Consider the following 26,480-nt stretch of genomic DNA (forward strand, 5'->3'; position numbering starts at 1 on the left):
GAGAGACCTTTGAGGCAGTTAGCAGCGAACTTGCCAAAGAAGATATTCCAGCTGCAGAAACCGCCACTGCTCAGCTACCGCACCAGTGCCCTAGCTCTATGGATGACACACTCTACAACATATTTGCTGAAGCGCCGTGCTTCGACAACCTCCGTGTCGAGTGAATAGAACAGTGCGCCATACGCTTCCAGACAACTGCGTTGTCGACGTTCAGCCAAACATAAGGAGAGGCACCAACTGTCGAGATCTAGAAGGCCTGTTGTTGGTGGACGAGAGATATCTCCTTTGCCCTCCACACCTGGTCTCACGCAGCAATGACAAGAAACGATGTGTAGGCAACATGGCGCTCTGGCAGCAACTATCTTTCGCAACACTTAATGTGCGAGGGCTCCGGTCCCGACAGAAGCAGATGCAGCTACGCCGTCTGTTATCTAGCAAACGACTCGACTTTGTTGCCCTTCAGGAGACAAAGACCTCAAGTGACGAGGACACTGCAAAGGTATTAGAGCCCTTTTTGTCCGAGTACAGTGTTTGTGTGTCTCATGCAGTTGGGTAATCGGCAGGTTGTCTTTTGTTTCTGAGGAAGACCCTTCCGTATACCGCCTTCAACTATAATGTAGACTCTGAAGAGCGGTGGATATATTTTGATACTTTGTTGCATAGTGTAGGATGGTGCATCGCTAAAGTTTGTGCATTCAATGATTCTGCATAACAAATTGCATCATTTGAAAATCTGGCTCCTTTATTGGATTGTGACCGTATTGTTGTTCCCTTAGGAGAGTTCAACTACGTATGCGACGTGAATGACCGTTCATTACGTAATACCCATAGGGACAAATGTAGTGAAGTGCTATTTAACATCTCTGAAAATGCGGGCCTGATAGATATAGAGCATCGGATCAAATATCTTGTTCATATACGCACATTGAAGGAAGCTCACATTCTAGACTCGATCGTATATGTTTCGTCATCGTTGATTTCTAGAAGTCTCCTACGTGAAACTCGCCCCATTTCGTTCTCTGACCACTGCATGGTATTTATGTGACTAGGCTAATGCACTTGTGCTAGTTTCCGACCTCAGTGGGCACTCTGGTAGTTATATTCATCTATAATTGGTGATAGAATGCTTACTGATAATGTATGCTTAGCACTTAAAAATTGCTTCTCTCTTCATTTGCCGCTAGTCGCTGCAAGGGAGCTTTTTAAGCAGGAAATCAGATCAGTTGCCATTGAACTTGGTTCTTTTAAGTCATTGACAAAAAATATGAAGAGAAGAAATTGTTAGTCTTTCTAGCCTTTATGAGCTTGAATGTGAATCTCCTGGAACGTACGCTGATGACATTGCAAACGTGAAATGCGACTTGCAAAAGTTCGACACAGTGCGCTATAGAGGCGCCCGTGTTCGGTCACGTAGTAACCGCGCCTTGCTTTGTGAGAAGCCAACCTGTCAAGCTTCCATTGTTGAACGCGGCCACGCTTCTGCGAAAGTTATTACTGACATGTATACAAAATACGCATTAGTAACTGACACGAGGGATGTTGTGTCTCAATTTGAAGACTTCGAATTCGAAGAATTCGGCGCTCTTCAGTGATGCTTCCGGAGACTAAAATACCAAGCTTCTACAGTACCTTGCGTCTTTAATGACTCCTCTAACAGATGAAGGCTGTTTAGTCATTAGCGATCCCTTTACTAAACAGGAATTAGATGTTGCCATTGATCAGATACGCATGTCAAAAACTCGCAGTCCCGATGGCATTTCGGGTGAATTTTATAAATTCCTTAAGTCCATTTTTACACCTGTTCTACTGAAGATATTGTTAACAACTTTTGAATTAGAGGATTTACCACAGTCTTTCACAAAAAGCCACTAAAGGGTAATACCTAAAAGTACTGGCAGAGAAAAATTATGTTCTGTTGATGGTTATAGACTTATTACATTGTCAAACGTTGACTACAAAAGTTTTGCTAAAATTTCGTCAAATTGGTTGCAGGTAGCGATTTCAATTCTTATTGGTCCTCATCAAACTGTGGTATCAAAGGCCGTTCCATAGAAACTAACATACACGTCGCTCGCATGGTTCTTGAGTACTGTTCGACTTCTTTGGTCGACTTGCAATGCTTCAGATTGACCTCGCAAAAGTATTTGACCGGGTCCGGCATTCCTTTTTATTTTCTCTGCTAAAACACGCCTGTGTGGGATCAAGAGTACTTAATGGCATTCGACTTTGGTATAGTCATTGTACAACTCGCTTTGTTGTCAATGGTAGTCTCTCAAATGCCGTCCACATCCATTCTTCCGTGAAACAAGGATGTCCTATGTCCCTGCTCCTCTTCGTCCTTTACTTAGAACCCGTCTATATGAGCATTTTGAACTGCAGCAGTGTTCGTGGTTTTAATATTCTTGGTAATGAGGTAAAAGTGTTCGCATACGCTGATGATATAGCATTCTTCTACAAGACAAGCCCAGCATCGATAAAACTCTTTTTATCATAGAAGAGTTTGGTTCTGTCTCTAGTGTGCAGATGAATAGCACTAAGTGCTCAGGGCTATGGTTTGGATATAGGGCCATTACGCCATCACATCACTGTTCCGGAGTTAGCACTCCGGAATTGGAATGACTCAGGAATCATTCCACATTTTCGCGACCCCGAAATGGCATGGGAATGGAATGGCGACAATGGTTGGAGGAATGGAATGGGTATGGAATTAAGCGCCTTCGGCCTGGAATGGAATTACGTGTTTTTCTGAAAATAGAACGCTTTTTCGTCTACGCGCTGTTTTTTTTTGTGAAAATATGCCGAAGAACCAACCAGCCCACGTCCAAACATTAGCAAGTCAGAGCGTGGAATTTAGCATTAAAGCAGTATTTTTAAATGGCTTGGCTGATTACAAGTATGGTACATTTAGAAGCAACACGCCTACCACAATTCTGTCCGAGTTGCTCCGAAGTTTGTCTCAATTCTTTGCATAAACGTGACTCTATGTCATTTGTATCCGTCGTGCGGAACTACGGCGGCGGTATACTCCCCCCGTTACGCCTTGTGATTGTTTTTCACCTCAGCGGCGCCTTCGCCCAGGCCGCCTGCCTACCCGCCTTTTCATTTCTTTGTTGTTGCCTCTGTCGCCGTTGGCGATTCGGATGCAAATTCGAAAAAGCGCTTCTCTAAGTTGTGATGCGTTTTGGCGTTGGCGCGATGCTTGTCTTCACTACAAGCTTTCGCATAAGGGCTTGGGTGCTGTCACACCTCGTAGCCCTCCCCGCCCCCCGCCCCCAACCCTTTTGCAATACTGTCCCGCCTGTCTAGACAACAGACACCTTTGCCTAAAACTCTGTCGACTAAGGTCTGCAGGTCAGCGCAGCACACAGTCGTACACGATGAACTGTGCGCCCTCTCCCTCCATACAGAGAGAGAGAGAGAGAATAAACTTTTCAAAGCATTGGTTCGGCAAGCCAGCCGAAGCAGGAGAGCCCACATAACTGCGGCCACGGCGGTGCCTCCCCGAACTCCCACGCGATGATATTTTGAAATTACCCGTGAAGAAAACAAACAAGCTGCACGCTGCAAGCTTTGCTCTGAAACTATACATGCTGTAGTCAGTTTCATATAATTTGATTCGGCACCTAAAAAGAAAGCACGAACGTGAGTACACGCAACTAGAGAAAGTACTGGCAAGCAAGCCGAAGATAACGTCGGCCTTCATCGCTGGGTGCAGCTCTGGGCCTGTTCATCGAAAGGCTGCTCTTGACAGTGCCATAATACAAGGTCTCCAGGAACACTACATTTCTCAGCATAAAAGTACGCTATGTTGTCTTTTTAGAATTAACACGTTTAACCTTAAATAAGCAAGGCATTTCTTTCGAGGCACGTTTGGTTAGTCGCATTCATTATTATTCATTTCTGTGAGGCTACTTTGGAACAACTTTGAGCTTTAGGAACGTTCTGTAAATTTAGGAGCACTCTGTAAAAGATAAATGTCGAGTTTGATGTTGGCTTGCACGATAACGTGATAGCTGAACACTCGAGAAAGGATAGCGTCAGTGGGTTTTCTTCGCAGAGATATGTGGATAGTTCACGTGGGTTTCCGTTAAATCAAGACTTTATTTTCGGATTTCGCGAGTTATGAAAAAAAATGCTATATCAGGTTAGATACTGGTTATTCTGGAGTCTACTTCAGCTGATTTTTAGAAATCGCGGGATGGTTGTTGCCACACGTACGTGGAGAGTACTGTGCCTTAGAAACAGGCTGCGCGGATCGCTTTTAGTAATGTTATACCCTACAGATTTCATTTCTCTTTGACGTATTATGTAAGGGTATGTCTAAGGCTGTGTGTGTCTCACACGAGTATTTAGAAGACGGCAGCAATTGAGTTTCATTTAATACGTGGAAGTACTTATAGATAAGCGCGAATCTGCTTGTAGGCTTGAACGCGTAATTTGCGCGTTTCTTTTTTTTTCGTGGCACGCAAGAGTTTTGAACGCAAAGTGAGAGCGAGTCTAATAGTACTTCCGTGAAGCCCACAAGGCTCTCAGTGGCACTATTATGTGCGTTAATAGCGGATGTAGAGTACGAACAGACAGATCATGGCGTTTGTGCCGCGTAGGATAGTTCAATGACCATTATTTAGTGTGATCTTGCAGTGAAGTTAGAGCATCACGGTGTTGTATAGCTAGACGTGTAATGTTCTGTACGATTTTTAAAAGTTTAAAAGTTTTTTCAGTAAGCTGATGGTCGTAAGTCCGAAACTTCCACCAGTCCACTACATTTTCAGGCATGGAGTGGCGCCTGACACCGCCAAAAAAAATCGCCGAGCGCTAGTGGGGCTATGCTAGTCAAGGTGCAACCAAATTAGGAAGGCCGACTAATACCCCTGTTAATCAGGCAAGTTAAGTGCACTTACGGAGAGTGTCACTGTGTTTAAGTGCACTTTGCCCAATCTAAGCGTCGCAAGTGGAGTGTCACTCACTGCAGAGTGTACTCCGGTCGAAGTGCGTTCACGGAACGCACTTTGCTGGCCGAGTGCGTAGCCTCGTCACCAGCAGTTTCAATGATATAAAATGTAATGCATAAAAAAAGGCCACAGAAGTTCACTTTAGTGGTTGAACATCTCTTGCGCACAAATAATAGCCTAAAACGCGTTCATATTCTGTTCGAGCTGGATCAAATGCCGCCTCGTGGCACGCCGCTATGTCGTTCTGGATTGGCTAGGCATTTTTCTTGGCCGGCATTGACTTGCCACCTTCTTAAATGCAAAATATTTTCGTTTTTTTTGAAAAACATAGATTATGTTTGTTTTAATGAATTATACAACGTAAGACAATAACTTTTTAGAAGTACTTTTCTTTTTAATGTACGTTTTCACAAAACGTGCTCGTAGTCTGCGAGTGCACTCTGTTTTCCCGTTTAGAACCACGTATATCTATAGCCTGAAGTGTCACTCAAGGTCCCGAAGGGCACTCCCCGTAAGTGCACTTAACTTGCCCGCTTGACAGGGGTATAAGCTTCAACGAAGTCACTCCCTCACCAGAACAGTTAGACCGCAGCCGTGGTCTAACGGTTAGGGTGTCCGACTTGGCTGCGGGAGGTGGTTCGTTCGAAACCCACCGCCGGACACCCACCGGTAAAAATTTGTATAGTCGCACCCCGGCCAGGCGCCCGGCTTTCCACAGGGTGTGCGCCTGGGAGAGGCCTCGCAAACCCCGCTGCGCCCTTCCGTCCCCCTCGGGGTGGGGTTTGGCAAAAACCCTGTTTCGAACTAAACCCCAGACTGCAAAGATGGTTCATGATACGTGGTTTTTCCACGTGTTCGAAAACTCCAAGAAAGCCGCACTCGCGCGCGCGAAAACTCACAAAGCCCACAAGGCGCGTCTCGGACGTCTCTCAAACCAGAACAGGAATTGGCCTCCCTGGTGCAGTATTCGGCCGCTACCTCCAAAATGATTCCTCCAATTTAACCATGGTTCTCAGTCCCCAGCGGCTGCGGTCAGACCTGCTACGCGGCAGAGGGTGCTAAGAATCTCTGGGTCCGGACAGGCCGCCAATAGAAACTGAACCTGGCAACGTTCAACACGAGCACCCTATCGAGTGAGGTTAGCTTCGCAGGGCTATTAGAAGAATTATCAGGTATTGCCAGGGATATTATTGGCCTTAGTGAGGTGAGAACTCGTGAGGCTTATACAGTGCTGACTAACGGCCACGCCCTCTACTACTGAGGTCTTCCAGACAAGAGAAAATTTGGAGTAGGATTTCTAGTCCATAAGGAAATGGCGGGCAACATTGATGAATTTTACAGCATTAATGAGAGGGTAGCTGTTGTCGTAATAAAGATGAATAAGAGGTATAGAAGGGAGGTTGTACAAGCCTACGCCCCAATCTCCAGTCACGAGGATGACGAAATAGTACAGTTTTATGAAGATGTTGAGTTAGCAATGAGAAAGGTGCAAACAGTATACTCTAGTCATGGGCGACTTCAATGCAAGAGTGGGGAAAAAGCAGGCTGGCGAGCTAGCAATTGGCAAGTACGGCATCGATTCTGGGAACAGTAGAGGAGAGATGTTGGTAGATTACGCGGAAAGGAATAGGCTCCGAATAATGAATACCTTCTTCAGGCAACGCAGCAACAGGAAGTGGACCTGGAAAAGCCCTAATGGAAAAACAAGGAATGAAATTGATTTCACACTCTCTGCCGGTCCCAGCCTAGTGCAGGATGTAGAAGTGTTAGGTAAGGTAAAGTGCAGTAACCATAGGTTAGTTAGGTCTAGGATTTCTCTAAATTTGAAGAAAGAAAGAATAAAATTAGTCAAGAAGAAACAGGGCAACCTAGACGCAGTAAGGGTAAAAGCAGGCCAATTTAGGCTGGTGCTCGCAAACAAATATGCAGCTTTACAACAGGAAGATAATGACAACATAGAGGTAATGAATGAAACAGTAACTAGGTTGATCCCAGAAGCAGCAAGTGAAGTGGGAGGTAAGGCATCAAGGCAACAAAGGACCTAATAAAAAAACGACAAAGCATGAAAGCGTCCAACTCAAGAGGTCAGATAGAATTCGCTGAACTGTCGAAACTGATCATCATGAAGAAAGTAAGGGATATCCGAAATTATAATGTGGAAAAGATTAAGGAAACAGTAAAAAATGGACGCATCATGAAATCAGTGAGACGATAACTAGGCATAGGACAAGGCAAAATGTATGCACTGAAATATAAGCAGGTTAATATCATCAGCAATTTGAATGACATAGTAAAAGCAGCGGAAGAATTCTATACTGACCTGTACAGTTCCCAGAGCAGCCAAGCTACTTTCATTCGAAGTAGTCATGAACAGGATGCAGAGGCCCCTTCTATAACTAGCGATGAAGATAGAAGAGCTTTGAAAGACATGACCAGGGGAAGAGCTGCTGGAAAAGATGGAATAACAGTCGATTTAATCAAGGATAGAGGAGAAATCATACTTGAAAAGCTTGCGGCCCTTTATACGCAATGCCTTACGACATCAAGTGTATCAGAAAGCTGGAAGAACGCCAATATTATACTCATCCACAAGAAGGGAAACGTCAAAGAATGGAAGAATTATAGACCCATTAGCTTGCTCTCAGCATTGTATAAAATATTCACCAAGGTGATTTCAAATCGAATCAGGGCGACACTTGAAGAGAACAAGCTGGCTTCAGGAAGGGATATTCTACGATAGATCATACCCACGTCATCAACCAAGTAATAGAGAAATATGCGGAGTACAATCAACCTCTCGATATTGCTTTCATAGATTGTGAAAAAGCATTTGATTCAGTAGAGATACAAGGAGTCATAGAGGCATTACGTAACCAAGGAGTACAGGATGCATACGTGAATATCTTAGCAAATATCTACAAGGATTCCACAGCTACCTTGGTTCTCCACAAGAAAAGTAGAAAGTTACCTATCAAGAAAGGGGCCAGGCAATGAGGCATAATCTCGCCAATGCTATTCACAGCATGATTAGAAGTATTCAAGCTCTTAGACTAGAAAGGCTTAGGAGTGAGGATCAACGGCGAATATCTCGGCAACCTTCGGTTTGCAGATGACATTGTCGTATTCAGCAACAATGGGGACGAATTACAGCAAATGATTGAGGACCTTAACCGAGAAAGTGTAAGAGTGGGGTTGAAGAGTAATATGCAGAAGACAAAGATAGTGTTCAATATCTGGCAATGGAACAAGAATTCAGGATCGCTAGTGAGCCTCTAGAGTCTGTAAAGGAGTACATTTATCTAGGTAAATTACACGCAGGGGACCCTGATCATGAGAAAGAAATTAATTGAAGAATAAAATTGGGCTCGAGTGCATACGGCAGGCATGACAAAATCGTGACTGGGAGATTACCACTGTCGTTGAAAAGAAAAGTGTACAATCATTGCATTCTATCGGTGCTAACATATGGGGCAGAAACTTGGAGGTTAACAAAGAAGCTCGAGAACAATTTAAGGACCGCACAAAGAGCGATGGAACGAAAAATGTTAGGTCTAACTTTAAGAGACAGGAAGAGAGCGATGTGAATCAGAGAATAAACGGGGTAGCCGATATTCTAGTTGACATTAAGTGGAAAAAGTGGAGCTGGGCAGGCCATGTAATGCGTAGGATGTATAACCGGTTGACCATTAGAGTTAAAGAATGGATACCAAGAGAAGGGAAGCGCAGTCGAGGACTGCAGAAAACTAGGTGGAGTGATGAAGTTAGGAAATTCATAGGCGCAAGTTGAAATCAGCTATCGTCAGACAGGGGTAATTGAAGATCGCAGGGAGAGGCCTTCGTCCTGCAGTGGACATCAATATAGGCTGATGATGATGATGAATATTAAAACATCAAAAGCCATTAAAACATCCTGACCATGTAAATACTATAGGTAGCGGGAGAACTGCCTTTATGGGAATTAGTAGGGTGGTTGTACTGTACCAGGTATGTCACCAAGCTACTTTCCCTCGACCTTGGTAACGTGTTTGTGTATTTTTGCAGTTCTTAACGCGTATGATGACATCAGCTTTATGGTGCGTTCATCGGTAACTCGAAAAAAACTATCAAGATGTCTTTCCTACGTTGAGGAATTACAGGAATGGAGTGTAACTGCCTGGCCAACCCTCCGGCACTACACAAACACTATTTTCCCGCGCCGTCTTTCAATATCGGGAAGAGCAGAAGCCTGCAACATGTTTTTGGCAACCAAAGTTTTCTATGTCTTTCAGCTTCTTCACTGCGCAAAGCTTTACATTCAACGTTTTCACAGGATTTTTTCACAGGATTTTTTCACGGGATAGCTCTCATCCGGTATTACGAGCCATCTTGCAGGTTAACCTGGTTGATGTCCTGCCAGAATTGGTTGTGTCATCAAATTTAATGTCTAGAGCTTGGTATGGGGGTTTAGGCGTGAGGTTTATTTTTCTCTTTTTTTATGACTGTTTGCCTTTCTGAAGATTATTTAATCACTGTTTCACGAAAAAAATCTTTGTAAAGATTTAGATCAATGTTGTTCCCACTGCGTTTTATCGATAGTATACATCACATTACCAGGACTTGGTGTGCTTGCAAGAATGCGCAAAATGCCAGTTGCCCCTTCTACAAAAACTTTTTTTACAAATTACACACTGAAACCTTGCCCGTTCGAACGTGACTTCAGAAAAATATTTTCGTTTCGTCAATTAACTGTCGCCTTTGTGACCTGCCTGAAGCCATTGAACACTGTTTTATTGATTGTAAAGATGCCATTTTATATTGGGATGTTATCCCTAGAAATTTGCAGAAATATTTTGATCTAAATTCTCACAGTATCCGATATATTGTTGCTCCGTGTAACGATGTACCATTCGATATGTTTTCTGATAGGCCTGCACAGCCTATGGAGAACTCGTATGCAAGACCGACATGCAGGAAGAACAATTTCCTCAAGATTGCATTTCGCTCAAATGATTATGTACTTAAAGGATATTTACGGCCATGAAGAAGCCGGATTAGTATCCAGTTTTGATTAGGTGTTCAACTTTACCTTTCAAGTCTTTGTTGTGATGGAAGGTGTTGCGGTATGTGACGTTTTCTTAATATGGAGTGCTCATTGACGTGTGATTACTTATGTCCACCTGGTGCTGATATTATTCTAAATAGTTCCTGTACATACATATTTTCATTCATTGTAATAAATACCATACTTAAAAAAGGATATAGTGCAGTGGCTATGACGCTCACCTTCGGACCGTGGGTACCCGGGTTCGAATGTCGCCTCGCCAAGAAAGTCCATTTTCTTTTATTTATTTCTTTATTTCACTTGCTCTCTGTCTCTTTCTCTCCCTGTACCTCCTCTCCTCCTATGCTCGGCTTTCATTACTGATCAACGTTCGGCATGGTTCAACCTCGGCATTAAACAGCTCCAACCGTTTAAAAAAACTCATGTAGCTCGCTGGACAGGCTGGACGTTGCCACGCATAACGTAGTGATTTCTGTGGCGGGATTCGAACCAGGGTCCTTGTGGTCCTGCGACGCACCGGCAACCAGGGAGTGCCACAGCTCCAAGTTCAGCTCGGAGCCCTGCACACTTCATCTTTCCCATTTTTTCAAATAAGCTTCCTCGTGCTAACTGCGGATCTATGCTAAAAGCAAACAACCCAATTAAATGGAGGAGCATGTGATTCAGTCACTACGAGCAGACTTTCAGATTTCCCCATCATGCCTTCTTTCTTCTTTCCCACTATCACTCCCAATTTACAGTGCTGGCTTGGCCTCCGATTTATTTTCTTTTATGTAATTGTCTTTTTATATAAATTTCTTTTGGGTTGCCGGCGACGACGACGGTCGGGTGGTGCGGGCTTACCCCCACATTATTTTTTCTTTCCTTTCATTTGAGGGGGACAGACTAAGCCATCTAGTGGCGCCGCCGAGAAGTTTGCGCATGGCCTTCGAGACGAAAAGTGTGGCACGCTGGTGCCAGCGAATGTTGAGAATTGTTCTCTCGCTTGGCCGCACACTCAATGACACACACTCAGTGATACAAGTTGGCAAGAGGTTCATTGAAGAGTTGCACAAAACGCATTGAGAAGTTTATTGCGGCTGAATTGAGAAAACTGGCAACTCGCATGATTCATCAGAATTGCGCTTGTGTCAGAAAAAGAGCCGTTCCAAGTGAGGGCAAGTTCGCTTTTCAAACTGCTACTAGATCATAGGTGCTGCTACCTCACTTCCGGCAGTGTTTTCCTTTGCCACCTGCTTCTGGTGTCTCTATGAAGGTGGCACTATCACACTCTAGAAAGCAAACAGACGATTAGGCACCACAGGGCAGGCATTCCGGGACAACTCGGGATCCGGAGAGGCGAAAGCAGAACAAAAGACCATGCCACATGTAAGCCACGGGAGATTGGAACCAAGGCGGTAACACAGGATTATGTCCCACCTAAACCGGGATCCTACACATTACATGGCCTGCCCAGCGCCATTTTTTCCACTTAATGTCGACTAGAATATCGGCTATCCCCATTTGTTCTCTGATCCACACCGCTCTCTTCCCGTCTCTTACCGTTAGCCCTAACATTTTTCGTTCCATCGCTGTTTGTGTGGCCCTTAACTTAATCTCGAGCTTCTAACTTGTTCTCGAGCGCCAAGTTTCTGCCCCATATGTTGGCACCGGTAGAATGCAATGATTGTACATTTTTCAACGACAGTGGTAAGCTCCCAGTCTGGATTTGGCAATGCCTGCCATATGCACTCCAACCCAATTTTATTCATCTGGATATTTCCTTCGCACGATCAGGGTCCCCTGTGAGTAATTGACCTAGATAAACATATTCCTTTACAGACTGTAGAGGCTGACTGGCGTTCCTGAATTCTTGTTTCCTTGCCAGGCTATTGAACATTATGTTTGTCTTATTATTATGTATATTAATCTTCAACCCCACTCTTACACTTTCTCGGTTAAGGTCCTCAATCATTTGCTATAACTTTGAAATTTAATGTCTTGAAACTAGTTCACTCCTGGGAATTTGTTTCAAGTGGATATTCCATCTCAGCAGCTATAATTTGTTGATTGAAAGATGTGCCGCAAAATAATTTAAAAGTTAATTAACATAATTACGTTAGTTATTCAATTAGGCATTCCAATTTCTCGTGGAAGTAATGGCCGCCTCATGGAGTACCTTAGATGAAGGATCATGTTTGTGCCACCTGCCACAGGCAATGTTTAAAAATTTGGTGCAGCTAAAATGAAACACCCTGTATCTGGTATAGTGCTCGGCGGATAGCACCCCCCCCCTCATATAAATTTCTGGCTAAGTCACTGCCCTGCTCTGGTTTCTTTCTATGTCCTGTGTCTCTCTGTTTACGAGATGTGCCAGCCATCCCAAGTGAAGATGCTGAAATGTCACAATTTGGGACAGTACACAGGTTTGCACAGTGCTACCAAGCAATATTCAGTAGGTTAAACAAGCGTGCGTATGGCAGTATTTTATATTAGGCAAATCCCGTAAATGTTGCATCCTTTCACTTTTAATGACCTATCATTTATTGTTTTGTGTTGTGAGCATTTTGGTGCACCAGAAGAAAAGTAAGCTTAAGTTCATTCGACAGGGTCATATCATAAAATCGAAACAGTTGGATTTTTGTGAAGCATGCGCGAACTATTGAACTGTGCGCAGGCACCGAAGGCGGGGGAAGACGACCACTCGGTGCTGCAGCGGCCCATCACGCTGGGTGTGCAGGGCGTGCAGCAGATCGTGCGGTGCATGAACGATGGCAGCCGCGAGGTCAAGGACGTGCTGCTCAACGAGTGTAGCGTGCTGTTCGATTGCAAGGTGTGCCGCAGTCTGTTCCGCAGCCTGGCCAACCTGCTGGCCCACAAGCGCGTCTACTGCACCCAACACCTGTGCGAGGCGATGCCGCTGTGCACGCTCTGGGTGCCGTCGGAGGAGCCGACTCCGCCGCGCCACCGGCGAGTTGCAGCTGACGCCCATTGCAGGCACTGCGAGTGCCGTGTACCAGCGGGTGCACCGCGAGGGCGAGCAGCCGCCACAGGACAAGGGGCCGTCCTCGAGCCAGGCGACCTCGTCGCAGACCCGCTACCTCTCTGTGCGCAGTGACTGCGACCTGTCCCGGCTGCTGTGCCTTAACTGCGACACGACGTACACGTCTGTTACGACGCTTTACTTGCACATGGTGTCGCTGCACTCGACTAGGCGTCGCTACCACCACTGTCCCTTGTGCCGCGCCAGTTTCGTGGAGATGTGGGAGGTCACGCGCCACCTCATAAGTGTGCACGGTCAGACCAAGGAGCAGATCGTTCAGCTGCGCGACAGCATCCGCGGTGGCATCCAGCTGCGCAAGAGCCGGCTACAGCGCATAGTCGACTGCCTGCAGCGCAACAGCAGCACCGCCGCTGTCTGCAGCCGGCCGCCCAGGCAGCACAACCAGGCTGGCCCCAGCGCGGCAATATCACGGCAAACACCGGCACAAATATAGGCCCGAAACCGGCAGCGCTACCCGCGTCAAGAATGGCCCAGCGCGGCCATGCCACTAAAGGGCCTATTTCGGCCATCTTGTGTGGCAGCGCCAATACAGGCAGATAGCCGGCTCTGCCGTTCATTGCCATTCTAGTGTCCCACCTTGCCTACTGGCAGCGCCGGTATTGGTCAACAGCCGGCTCTGCCGCTTTTAGTCAATTTATTGTCCCGCATTACCCACTGGCATGGCCATATTGGCAGATGGTGATGAATGTGGGCGATTCCGTTATTTTCTACGATTTTAAATTACGCAAATATTGCACGGTACCTCGATGCAACATGCCATAATCTACTATAAAATCACCAAATAATATACACAATTTCTTTATTGATCTTAAAATAGGTTGATACAGATTGTCGCTCGTGTCCCCAATCCTGTGTGCCACCTACGAAAGCTTTGGTTATGACGCTACGGGGGGTTGAGCCGCTCCGCCTTCTGCAATAATCGACGGCGCCTGGCAGCCACATTCTTATGAAGTCTTGCGCTTGGTTGATGCCGATGTCTGCGTCTCTCAGGCATCATCTGCATACAATACATATACCTTTATTATCCCAACACTGTCAGCAGTGCATAATATAAGCAAAAGGTACAAAACTGAGAAACTAAATGCGTATCACCTGTTCCCACTCTGCATAGCCGCATGTTAAACCGTCTCTTGCTTTTCTTCCCATGCAGGCTGTACGGCAGTTGAACTGCACGGTCCATGATGGCGTTCATTATATTGAAGGCAATCTCCCACACATATGATTTCTCCATTCAAACAAATTGTTGAAGCTGAAAAAAAGAAGCAGAAATACGAACAAATTAGGTAGGAAATGCCGCTGCATCTAAATATGCAGTTTTTGTTCTAACTAGGCAATTATGATGACATGCCTTCCTTCATCACAGGACTTCTCGTAAGTGCTTGTTGGTAGCTGTACTTAGCCTTTGGCAATGCGTAAGCTTTTAGAACAGACGTAGCAAAGAAAGGGTGCATTGTTTCATGATAAACACCTAAGCAAGCTGCAATACAACAGATTTTACTCTTGCAGGAAGTTTTGAACACCAGTCAGCTCGCAGAATGTACTTCCTGAGTAAGGAATTACGACAATCCAACTTTGGTCTTCTTGAGTGTACTAGCTGAAATGTGCCGTGCTGCGTGCTTTCAAACAGACAGTGCGTTTCAGCTGACGCTGAAGCGGTGCAGCACCGTCTACGTAAAAAGTGGCCGTACATTATCTCTGCAAAAAAAGAAAATACAGGTATTAGGCAATGCACTTAGTTGAAACACTATACTTGAGAATAAAAATAAGACAATTGTACTTACCTTGCGATAATTAAGTTTATTTCGCAGTAAGTGCAGTTTTCCAACGTTTGGCTAGTTGTTCATGTTTCACCCAATAGCAGTGTGGAACCAAGCTTGTAGTGGCGAAGGTCAAGCCGCTGGTACTGAACACGTTGCTGGACAAGTTGATGCATGCTTCGCAAGCAAAACATGGTGCAAGAAATGTGGGCTACGACAGCTCACAGGCAGAAGCAGAATGTGTACGAGTCCTTCGTCCTCCGAGAGTCACCACGTTTTTTTGGAAGCGGGCGAGGTCCGCGCAGGGAGCATCAAATTTGACAGGGCATTATTCACGCTTCTTTGTGCGCCCATCCGGTTCTGATTAGCAACGCAGGCTCGGCTGTGCGCATTATAGACCGTGCATACCTTCGACACTGCAAAGCGAGGGAACGCAGAGAAAACGTGGTGAGAGTGAAACGCATTCTTGGTGTTTTGACGTCACTTCGCCTGATAGTAGTGAAGAACGACACGCGCACGTTTTTTTACTCTTTTATTTATTTATTTCATTTTCCAAAAGTGGCTTCGGCTGACGGAGCCGTCGCACTTGTGCCGATTTTATTGTATATTATAGCTGAAATGTACAACATGACAAATGGACCTGTAGAACAACTCAGTGATCAATGAATGTTTTCATCGTTATTTCTTTTTGGCGCTCATTACCCCAGGAGAACGGTAGAGCAAGACAACGTGTTCGCAAAAGGGTAGTCCGGCGCACAGCATCACTTGCTAACATGCCCCCATGGATTTCTTGCTTCTAGTTAAATAATACAACCTCCCCCTTCGGAAAAAAAAATGTATAGACATATAGGACGCCGGCCGTATCTAAGAAACCTCGCGACAATACATTACGCGGCGCATAACATATAAGTGAAGCCCAAAAAGCGAGTACAAGGATCTCGTTCAAGTTCGCCATATTAATTTACTTAATTATGTTGGTATAGTGTCAAAACCCGAAGGCTTTACATAAATAAAGCGGGCAGCTTTTTTTTTTCTTTTCATAAAGAAGAAAGCTCCAAACGTGGCCGCTGCGAGAAGAAACGTAGGTGGGATGTAGAAAAATATGTCCTTTAAGCAGCGGGAGTAATAAAATAAATCGTAATAAACAAACAAGCGAGATTGCATACGGCAACAAGGTAAACCAAGCGATGATTTTATAGGAGACGCACTGGCTACACGTGAGTAATTGTATGTAACAAAACAAGGACGGCAAGGTTTTGGACACATTCGAGAGTAGCGAGACAGAACTTGTGTACTCGAAGATTGACCCCACCATAGATTTATAAAATAAAAGCTTCCCATGAAGAAAATTTTGGAGCAAGAAATCAAACATGCGGTTGGCATTGGTAAATTGAAAACTCAACATACATATTCCAAAAATGTTGTGTGTGATGTATATACCGAGATATTTATCGACAAGAGGAAGAAGTTACCAGAGGTGTGTCGTTGAGGGTGCAAGTGGGAGTCTGAATTTAATAAGGAATAAGGAAGCTTATGTATGCCTCCTTGCAAAGTCAAAACAACGATACGTTTATTTATTAGCTGATATAAGATGCAAACGTCAGCAAAAAATTTATTCAAATTTGTGTTGCTCTCACAAAAAGAGTTCACCTACTTGAAAAATGTATATATATTTTAGTAGTTTTTTTCTTTATGCTTGTTCCACTTTTTAATCAGAAATAAATTTTATTCAGTAGCTTACATTTTTATCCAGTAGCGTTCTTCTTTTCTTTCCCGTTCTTGAAGCTAAACATTTCGACAGAATTACCTGTCTGGTTGGGAAAATTGATTAAGACTTAAGCCCTGCCAAGTGTCTCCGCACCTTACGCTCTCTCCCCCTTCCTCTCCTTTGTTACGGCGGACCTTTTAAAAGCGGCACACCGCCACCTCCGAAGAATACCCCCTGAAGAAGGAGCCGAATTGGTTCCGAAACGTCGGGCTAGTAAATTTCCTTAGTTGGTTGGAGTCAGTCTCTAAGTCTTTTTCCCATTCTATATTCCTGTATTCTCCTTAATCTTAGCCTCGTTCTTCGTTCTCAGTCCTAGGTCGGTAACTTCAACTCTTTCAGCCATCCGTCAAGGTTCGGAATGGCGCAGCGGGCCACGAACATTCCTGTTCTTTTTTTCCCCTTTATTTTCTGTTTCCTTCCAACGGAGAGCGCCTTGTATAGACGTCTTGGTCGTCTGACCAAACCTTTTCTCTTCGTTCCCCCCCTTCACACCCCCGTATATCCCTTGCGGCGTTGTCTCTGTTCTCCGCCTCCCCCTTTCTTTTCAGTGTAGATATATTTGGCGTCGGGCAAAATAAGCATTTCATTGTAAGTTAGCGTTGGGCTTGTCTCAGATTCTTGTCTCTTCTATTGGCTGTTTTTTCTTTTAGAAATATGCACCAATAGCCCAGCAGAAACCTCTTCTTCAACATGGCGCAATTTCTTTTTTTCCCCGGTTCTTTCTGCGGGGAGGAATTTACGCCTACTGTGCCAGTTGGTCTGAAAAAATCATGTGGCATCAAAAAAAAAAGAACACACGCCCGACAGAGTTTTCCGGGAAAGGCACCTAAGATATAATGAAGCTGGCAACAGGAGACACTACTGCACAGTTCGATATGTTCTCTATGCAGAAAAATAATATAGGGAACAGTCATCCAAATTGCCTTGTATTGTGCTGGAAACAAAATTTACAACCGCTACAGAAGTTGAGCTAGCGACGGCATTACTGGGAAGCGGTACACATCATTGCACCATAAAGTTATGCAGTATCTTGCAATTCACTACCTGCAACACTACTTAAACGACGCACATGTAAGCGCACATGCTTTTTAATTATATACCCCCTTGAATTTGTTATTGCGCCTATCGAGGATGCACACGGCATGCGCGCATTGACGCATTATAATGGAGTGCCCTTGTGCCACTTGTAAACAATGTCCGATCGAATGATTCAACACAATAAATACAATTACGCGAAAGTTAACAGCCTTTGTAATAAAACGAAAAAAATATGCAGAACTTACATAATAATTTAGTAAGAAACAAAAAAAATACGAGAGTGATCTCGTTGCAGTTGGCGTGAGTGGTGAAAAATTCAAATGAATATTGCGTGCTGTAAACATATATAATCGGGAATGGCCAGCGAATGCTGCGTGAAAAGGAATATTGAAATGCTGTTCTGTTTGACAGGCCGATATTTACGGGTCTATCAGGACTGCTAAACAATGTGGCTATGCCTATAGCTTTGAACGGACGTTGTTAACCAATGTTTAGAGATGTACAGCCAATGACGGCACTCTTACGGCAAAGGAGGCCCGGGATAGCCAGTTGTGACGCCCGGCCTAGCCATTAACGGGCATTCACCGGCAAAGCAGGGCCAGCGCTGGATGCCTGTTACAGTGGTTTTGCCAGCACTGGCATTACGGAGGCAACGGCGGGCCTTAGAGGCCCAGCCAGTGCCGGCTGAAAACCGTCAATGGCCCTAGTTGGCCCCATGTGATGTGCTGCCTGGGCGCTGGCCGCCTGCCCCTGTCACCGGGCGGAACGACCGCCCAAGAAGCCCCACGAAACACACAAGCAGCTATTTGATGTCCAAAAGATGTCTTGAACGGATAACTCAAAAGTCTAATAGCTGTCCTGGTCAAAAGATTTTCTAGCCGTGGACAACAGATACTTCAGTAAGCCCTGCTAACGTTACGCTAAAAGTTGGCTAATAAACAGTTAATTTTATGCTTCAATGCAAAAATCGACGTTTTGTTAAGAACCTAACGGGAACGCCAATGCATTTCTAAGCAAAGTTTGGGAAATAATATCTCGAAACTGGTGTCATCCCGACAATTCGTTCCAAGTGGTGCTTTGCGAATTCCACGGCTACAATTTGTAAATTGCAATATGGGCCATCAGGTAATTAGTTAAAAACTGTGAATTTGTTACTCTTAGTGAAACTGTTAAAAACTGTGAAAAAAAGTGAATTGCTGTTAATTATTCGATTATGCATTTCAATTTCTTCTGCAAGTAATGTCCGCCTCTTCGAGTAGACCAGCTCATGAACTAGAATTGTTAAAAAAATTAAATTAAATTATGGGGTTTTACGTGCCAAAACCAGTTCTGATTGTGAGGCACGCCGTAGTGGGGGACTCCGGAAATTTAGACCACCTGGGGTTCTTTAACGTGCACCTAAATCTAAGTACACGGGTGTTTTCGCATTTCGCCCCCATCGAAATGCGGCCGCCGTGGCCGGAACTAGAATTGTGCTATCTGCCACAGGCAACCTTTAAGAATTTTTGAAAGTGTTCGCTGAAACACCCTGTATATAAAATAAAGCTGTATACTCACGTCAGAGAAAAAGCTAGTGCTCTCTTATGCTTCAATCAGTGATATGTGCAAGATAATTGAGTGCAAACTGTTATTAGTGTGCCCTCTTGAGGACAAAAAGATCCCCGGAACAAAAAGCATGTAAACTATATATCAACACCACAGTTGTCAGTAAACAGCAAGCATTTTCAACAGCAATACAATTAGTTAAGCTTTGGCTTATTATGACTAACAGAAATGGCAGCCAGGCAGTCACATGGTGCCAAATAGGAAAAAACAATACACAAAAGAGGTGCATAGAAATCAAAAGAAGCCACTTAACAGAACAGTCAAGCCTTGCGTGCTCCTACCGGTTTCCCTTAGTATAATTAGGTGTGCATGAAACTGCGAAACAAACACCGTTTGGCCCCTGTTCATCTGTTTGCGGAACATGCCCTACAGCAAGATCAACAAATTTGTAGCAGCATACAAATGGTCAAATACCAAAAGTATGGAAACAATGCAGAGATTGTGCACGCACATAAACAAAGCGACAGAATAAGCATACATTCAGGCTCTGGCTTGCAACCATGCGACTTACCTTAACAAGACAAAAACAATGGAAGCCAGCAGGCCTTGTGGTTCCGTGAAAAAGTAAAATTGCTGCATAGGAAATAAAAAGTGACAGTCAAAAAAAACAGTCAACGTCTGGCTTGCAACCATGTGACTTACCTTAATTAGACAAAAACAATGGAAGCCAACAGGCGTTGTGGTTCCGTGAAAGAGAAAGAGCTGCATAGGGATTAAAAATTGACAGTCAACAAAACAGTCAACGTCTGACTTGCAACCATGTGACTTACCTTAACTAGACAAAAACTATGGAAGCCAGCAGGCCTTGTGGTTCCGTGAGAGTACAATAACTACATAGGAAATGAAAAGAGACAGTCAACAAAACAGTCAAACCTAGCATGCTTCTATATGTTTACCCTAAGCTTGATTGACGACACACAACTTGAAAATTATGCTTAGCCACCGTTGAACTCTTTATTTCCGCTCCAACATGTGCCCTACAGCAAGATAAAAAACAAATTTATAACAGCATACATACCTTGACAACGATATATGGGTGACAAGAATATAAGAAAATTACAATTCATGACATGCTTCACACTTCAAAAGATGCTCAGCAGTCTGTAAAGTTGCAGCCATGATGTTTATTTTACGTATAATTATGCGGATTAATTTTTAATTGCACAAAAACGTCATAACACTATTGCAAATATATCTGCCCTGGACACACAGAAGATGCACGGGCCAGCCAAAACAAAAGCGGCGTGCAAGTTGTAGCAGATAAACGTATACGTGCCGTAGGGAACTGCACCGTATCTGCAGGCGCTGGTCAAGGCTTGAAGGTGACCAAAAGAGCCATCAGAGGTGCACACGCTACGTAGACGCGATAGAACTTGGGAAGAGAACCATGAGCACCGGTGAGCGAACGCTTGCGAGCATGAGCGCGACCCTTTGAATCGCTCGCGGTTAAAGTGAAACCCCTATATATAAAAAGTAGCGCCATTCTTAGATCTTGCCGCCACCGCGCTCATCCCGGCGTTTCCTCCTCGCCGCCTCCTGTCGCCTCAACCTCCTCCGCTCCCCTATTGGCTAATCCGTGTCACGTGGAAGCAGGCGCTGCGCTTTTGCATATTTTTTTTTCTTTCCAGCGCGCTCTGACCGCCATTCTCGGGCCTGTGCGACGAAAGTGCTCTATGCACAAACGGATCAAACGTGTTAGGGACAAGAACTTCGTTGTGATGGCATGCTGCTGCGCCTTAAGTTGCCGCAACCGACAAGGCGAGGGCAAAATGCTTTTTTTTGTTTACCATCCGGCGAGCGCAAACGCTTGCTGCACACTTGGTATTTGCGCCGTCTCGCATCGTCGCGTTGCTACTTCCAAAACTGCATTATTGAGGACAGTTACTGACTGACGAAGCAAAATCGCACCTCAAAAACTGCTTCGCAGGGCGCAATCGAAAATTTCCGCGGATTTCCTCTGGTAGCGCGTTATCTGTCGTCTGCCACGGCAGGCCCGACGTAGGCGGCGCCACTGTCGATATCGCGCTTCGATCGCGCTGGTCGCGCCGAGCGCGACAGTGGAAAGGAGGAGGAGGAAAGTGGTTGGCGCTAAATCCCCTATATATAAAAAGTAGCGACACTCTCCTCCTCCGCCTTCCCTCCTCCTCGTTTCTCCTCTCTTTCGCGCTCCCTTTTCGACCGTTGCGCCGCCTACACCGCTTGAAATACGTGGACTTGTTTATCTTTCACCGCTGATCAGATTCGACGATCGCTGACTGTTCGTCGCTATCGTCGTGCTCCTCGCCAGTCGGTAGACGCTTCTCGGGTAAAAATGGCGATGGAGCGTGATCGTAAACAAACGCAGCCAGCGCCCGGGGGCTCGACGGTCCACGTGATGTCATTAGGCCAATATCGACGCGGCGTCGGCCTCGCACAGGGTGTGCGAGGAGGCGGCGGTATTCTTCAAAGTGTGACGCTACTTTTATATATAGGGACTTTAGTTGGCGCTACTTTTTATATATAGGTTTTTTCGGTTAAAGCCCCTGGAAGCTTTACTCGCGGTTAAAGTCCCTATATAAGAAAAGTACCGCCATCTACTCTTTCCTCCACCGCCTCCTCTCCTAAACGCTTGCTTTTTTCTTTACTTTTTGCTTGCGAAAGCCATGTCGACGGTGGCGCACCTAGAAAGTCTACGTTGAAGCTTTCAGGCCGGGCCACGGCCGGGCTCGACTGGCGCGCGCTCGCTTCTTACGGCCTTCGCATTGGGGCTAGTTCATGCCTATCGGCGCTGCTTGGAGGGGGGCGCTGCGACCCGACCCTGCTTAAAGTCCCTATACAAGAAAAGTACCGCCATCTACTCTTTCCTCCGCCGCCTCCTCTCCTAAAGCGCTTGCTTTTTTCTTTACTTTTTGCTTGCGAAAGCCATGTCGACGGTGGCGCACCTAGAAAGTCCACGTTGAATCTTTCAGGCCGGGCGCGCGCCGCCGCCGCCGGCGGCGAGTGCGGCTGCGCAGAGGACTTTCAACATGGCTCTGAGGCGGAAAAAAAGAAAATATAAAGAAGTGAAAAGCGCGCGCTATCATCTTCCAATTGGAGATACAGGAGAGAGAGAGAAGCGGCGTTTATCAAAGGATGGCGGTACTTTTCTTATATAGGGACTAACCCTGCTCAGCTGCTCCCAGCCGATCTGTGTAGCGCGCGCAACGCTGGAATGTTGGGTCGGGCGCGCTTCTTACCTGACCGTGCATTCAAGAACAAGTCGCCTAATTGTAGAGGACGCGTAAATGGTTCATCTAGGCTTCTTATATATGGATGCAGTGTAACTGTAATAATGCATCGAGCTTCTTTAAATTCACTGGGGATGCATGCGCCGGGAGAACAGCTCTCCGCCATCAAAAGCATTTTGAGGAATGAAAATAAATATTTATTGCTCGTATGTACTTACAATGGTTGCCATACTTTCAGGCGAAAACTCGTGCGGACACAGTAGCTCACAAATGTGTCTTATTCACAATTACAATCTAAAGTGTTTCCTTGGCGGCTTGTGTACATAGGCCGAGGGCTTGTCGTTTTCGTCAGTCAGTTGGTTTGACTGATTTACAAGGAGTAGTTTCAGAAACTTCTCGGCAATTAGATTTGCGGATCGTATCGCATGACTGTCGTCAACACCTTCAGGGCAGCTCAAGATGGGAGCGCATTGTAAATAGGGCTAGACTGCTCTTTCGATTACTTCTAGTACATTCCTTCGTGGCAGGTGTTCGGAGGCATTATCGAAAAAAACGCTATTATTTATTTATTTTAATGTTATAAATACTTCAAACACCATGCGGTGATTTTAGCAGGGTGGTACAAGCATAACGAATACATTAGTATGTACAGAAAATACACAGGTTAATAAAGAAAACTGTCATTTGAATAAATACAAAGCCTACAGGTTGGGCACACGCAGCGTTACACTAAAGAAGTAAAACACTGTCACTGCAAACATGGCACAAACAAAATAATGTCACTGTAAACATGATAAAAAAAGTTAATGTTGGCGCAGACACGACGCCATTTTTTAGCTGGTTCCAGTCTAATATTGTGCGCGGAAAAAAAAAGCATACTCAAAAGAGTTGCTGCGTGAGGAAAAAGGAGTTATAGTGAAATTATGTATTTGCCGAGTAGCGTATCCGGAGGAGAAGGCTACGATCTTTGTTATGTCCATCTTATAATTCCCCTTTATTAGTTGATGCTATCTTGTCCAAAAGCGCTAGAAACTCGGGCTAGAAACTCATTGCTTGGCACCTGGTGAAAAGAAGCACCGGGTGTTTTCCCGGAACGGGACTTGCAATACGGAAGACAGCAATACACCATCACACAGCAGTTTTATACCGATGTGCAATGAACGGCGCGTACTAAAGGCTGTACGACCGTCTTCAGGAGCCCACAAATTACTGCATACCGAACAACACTGACAGAGCACCGAATAAAATGCGCGGGAAAACGATCGTGCGAGCGCAAAGGCAAGCGCACATACGCGGAGCAGGGGAGGAAGGGTCAGGGTAGCAGCGCCCCTACCGCCGACAGGTGGCGAAACGTGCTGAGAAACTCTCCCATTGTTTCCCCGACGGGTGAGAAGGCCGTAAGAAGCGAGCGAGCGCGCCAGTCGAGCCCGGCCATGGCCGGGCGCGCGCCGCTGCCGCCGCCGGCGTCTGCGACTGCGCAGAGGACTTTCAACATGGCTCTGAGGCGGAAAAAAACAAAGTGTAAAGAAGTGAAAAGCGCGCGCTATCATCGTCCAATCGGAGATACAGGAGAGATAGAAGCGGCGTTTATCAAAGGATGGCGGTACTTTTCTTATATAGGGACTTTAACCGCGGTTAATGTCCCTATCTAAGAAAAGTACCGCCATCCTTTGATAAACGCCGCTTCTCTCTCTCCTGCGTCCAATCGGAGATACATGAGAGAGAGAAGCGGCGTTTATCAAAGGATGGCGGTACTTTTCTTATATAGGGACATTAACAGAGAGAAGCAGCGTTTATCAAAGGATGGCGGTACTTTTCTTATATAGGGACTTTAACCGCGGTTAACTCTCCATGAAATTTAGGCTACCACCGAAAATTCAACGCAGCTGTGCCAGTCTTCTGCACAGACTAAGGCTGGGGGTAGCGTTTACGCGCGGATACGTACACCTCATGCGACGCACCGAGTCTCCAGACTGTGAATTGTGCAATGTCAAAGAGACTATAGGTCATGTGCTTTGTGACTGCCCTAGGTACGTGCAAGAGCGTCAAAGGTTGAATAATGACCTTACGCGTCTCGACAGCCCACCGTTGTCGGAGGACGTTATTTTAGGCCCTTGGCCAGACACTGAATCAAGTTTCAAGGCCATGCAGGCGCTACTGAACTTTTTAAAAAGTACGGGCCTGGACTGTAGGCTTTGAGCATGCCAAAGTGCTTGCCATATGTTTCACATCCTCCTTCTCTCATCATCGTCACCCATCATGCGCCTCTTTCTTCCCTCTTTCTTTCCCTCTTCCCCTTCCCCCAACGCAGAGTAGCTGGCTAGAGGAATTTACCTCAGGCCGACCTCTCTGCATTTCGCATCATTAAACTTATCTCTCTCTCTCTCTCTCTCCTGTATCTCCGATTGGACGACGATAGCGCGCGCTTTTCACTTTATATTTTCTTTTTTTCAGCCTCAGAGCCATGTTGAAAGTCCTCTGCGCAGCCGCAGTCGCCGGCGGCGGCGGCGGCGCGCGCCCGGCCTGAAAGCTTCAACGTGGACTTTATAGGTGTGCCACCGTCGACTTGGCTTTCGCAAGCAAAAAGTAAAGAAAAAAGCAAGCGCTTTAGGAGAGGAGGCGGCGGAGGAAAGAGTAGAAGGCGGTACTTTTCTTATATAGGGATTTTACTCGCGGTAACTTCAGCGCGCCCCCTGGTGCGGTCAGATCTGTCGCGCGCGGCCAGATCTGTCGTTGACGATAACTGGTATCGCAATTCCGTCTTCTTCACCGCTTACTCACGCAAAGAGAAAGGAAGGCACGGCTCTGATAAGGACGCTGAACGGGCGCGCACGTGTGCACCCGGCCGTTTTGTTTTCTTTTTTCTAAACTTTGACTGTCGTGACAAACCACGGTGTAAGATATATCTTACGCCGTGTGACAGACTCAACCGTATCGTGCATCGCGCCGTGGCATGGGTGAGTTTTGCTGGCCGCGCGGCAAACAAGTTGTCGACGCGGTGATCGAGTGATAAGATCGGAAAGGAATCAAAGGAAATAACCCCGCAGGATTTTTCAGCTTGTTAACCTAAAGGGTGAAAGCAGCAAAATGCTATAGGATGCGATGTTAATCGATTGCATATGGCTTGTTAAAGTCGCACGGAGTGTGACGCTGCGCGTCGGGCACGCGCATTTTATGTATTTTTCACTTTCACGGCGCACGCCCAAGCATGTCGCATATTTTCTGACATCTAAATAAGTTCTTGAGTTTTTAAGACGTTTTGTGTTTCGTGGGAGGCCCGCCGCAGGGCCGTGCCACGGCGTAGGCCGCTCGTGTCGAACCCAGATGGGGCTAGTGGCAGTGGTGCCAAGAGGACAGTGCCAACAAGCGCGTCTCGCCAGCCACGGAGCGCAAGATCCTGGTCATCAGCGACTACGACCGGCTGGCGTGCCGGCGCTGCTAGCGGATCTTCTCGAGCTTCTCCAGCCTGCGCCGGCACGCGGCCGTGCACTCGCAATATATACCAGTCGTACAACCGTGCCGACTGCCACAGCCATGTGCAGCGCATGCACGCGGACATGGCGCACGATGCTGAGCACATGTGCACGTGCGGGGCAAAGAGGAGGGCGGCCACCGGATGGCCACGTGGGGCCTCAGCCCTCTTTCATCGCTGGTCACGAGCTCGGGCGCCTACGCCAAAAGCACGGTGTAAGGTATTTCACACCATATCTTACACCGTGCCCAAGAGGCCGCGCTAACAGCAGATCGCGTTGCTGTGATCCGTGCGATTCTGTTTCAGCCTGCGATTGTGCCGCTGCCTCTTCCATCGTTTGGTCAGGCCTCTTCGCGTTTCCCAGATTTGGAGCAGATGTCTGTTCACATCCGGTGTCTCCGTTGTTGCAGTGAGTTGCTTGGTGGCAGCTTTAAAGTCTGCTTGTAGCTGTTGTATCCGCTCATGCAGGGAGGGCGTGTCCTGTCGTTCAGACTTGCTTCTGTTATGTCAAAAGGCATCCCAGTTCATTATTTTGATTGCACGTTCTGGGGTGCATGTGGCCGCCAGTTGAACTTCTGTGCCTAGAAAGCTGTGGTCC

The 26,480-nt window shown here is 46.0% G+C and overlaps 1 protein-coding gene across 1 annotated transcript; it reads left to right on the forward strand.

Annotated features, from left to right (window-relative positions):
- Nucleotides 1-340: 340 nt before the first annotated feature.
- Nucleotides 341-25,852, forward strand: LOC119444209 (zinc finger protein 800). The gene is made up of 4 exons (XM_037708645.1): nucleotides 341-499; nucleotides 12,650-12,876; nucleotides 12,920-13,421; nucleotides 25,763-25,852. The coding sequence occupies exons 1-4, from the start codon at nucleotides 341-343 to the stop codon at nucleotides 25,850-25,852; spliced, it is 978 nt and encodes a 325-aa protein (XP_037564573.1).
- The last annotated feature ends 628 nt before the right edge of the window (nucleotides 25,853-26,480 follow it).

Source organism: Dermacentor silvarum, chromosome 1 (genome assembly GCF_013339745.2).
Source record: "Dermacentor silvarum isolate Dsil-2018 chromosome 1, BIME_Dsil_1.4, whole genome shotgun sequence".
In the NCBI taxonomy this organism is placed as follows: Eukaryota; Metazoa; Arthropoda; class Arachnida; order Ixodida; family Ixodidae; genus Dermacentor; species Dermacentor silvarum.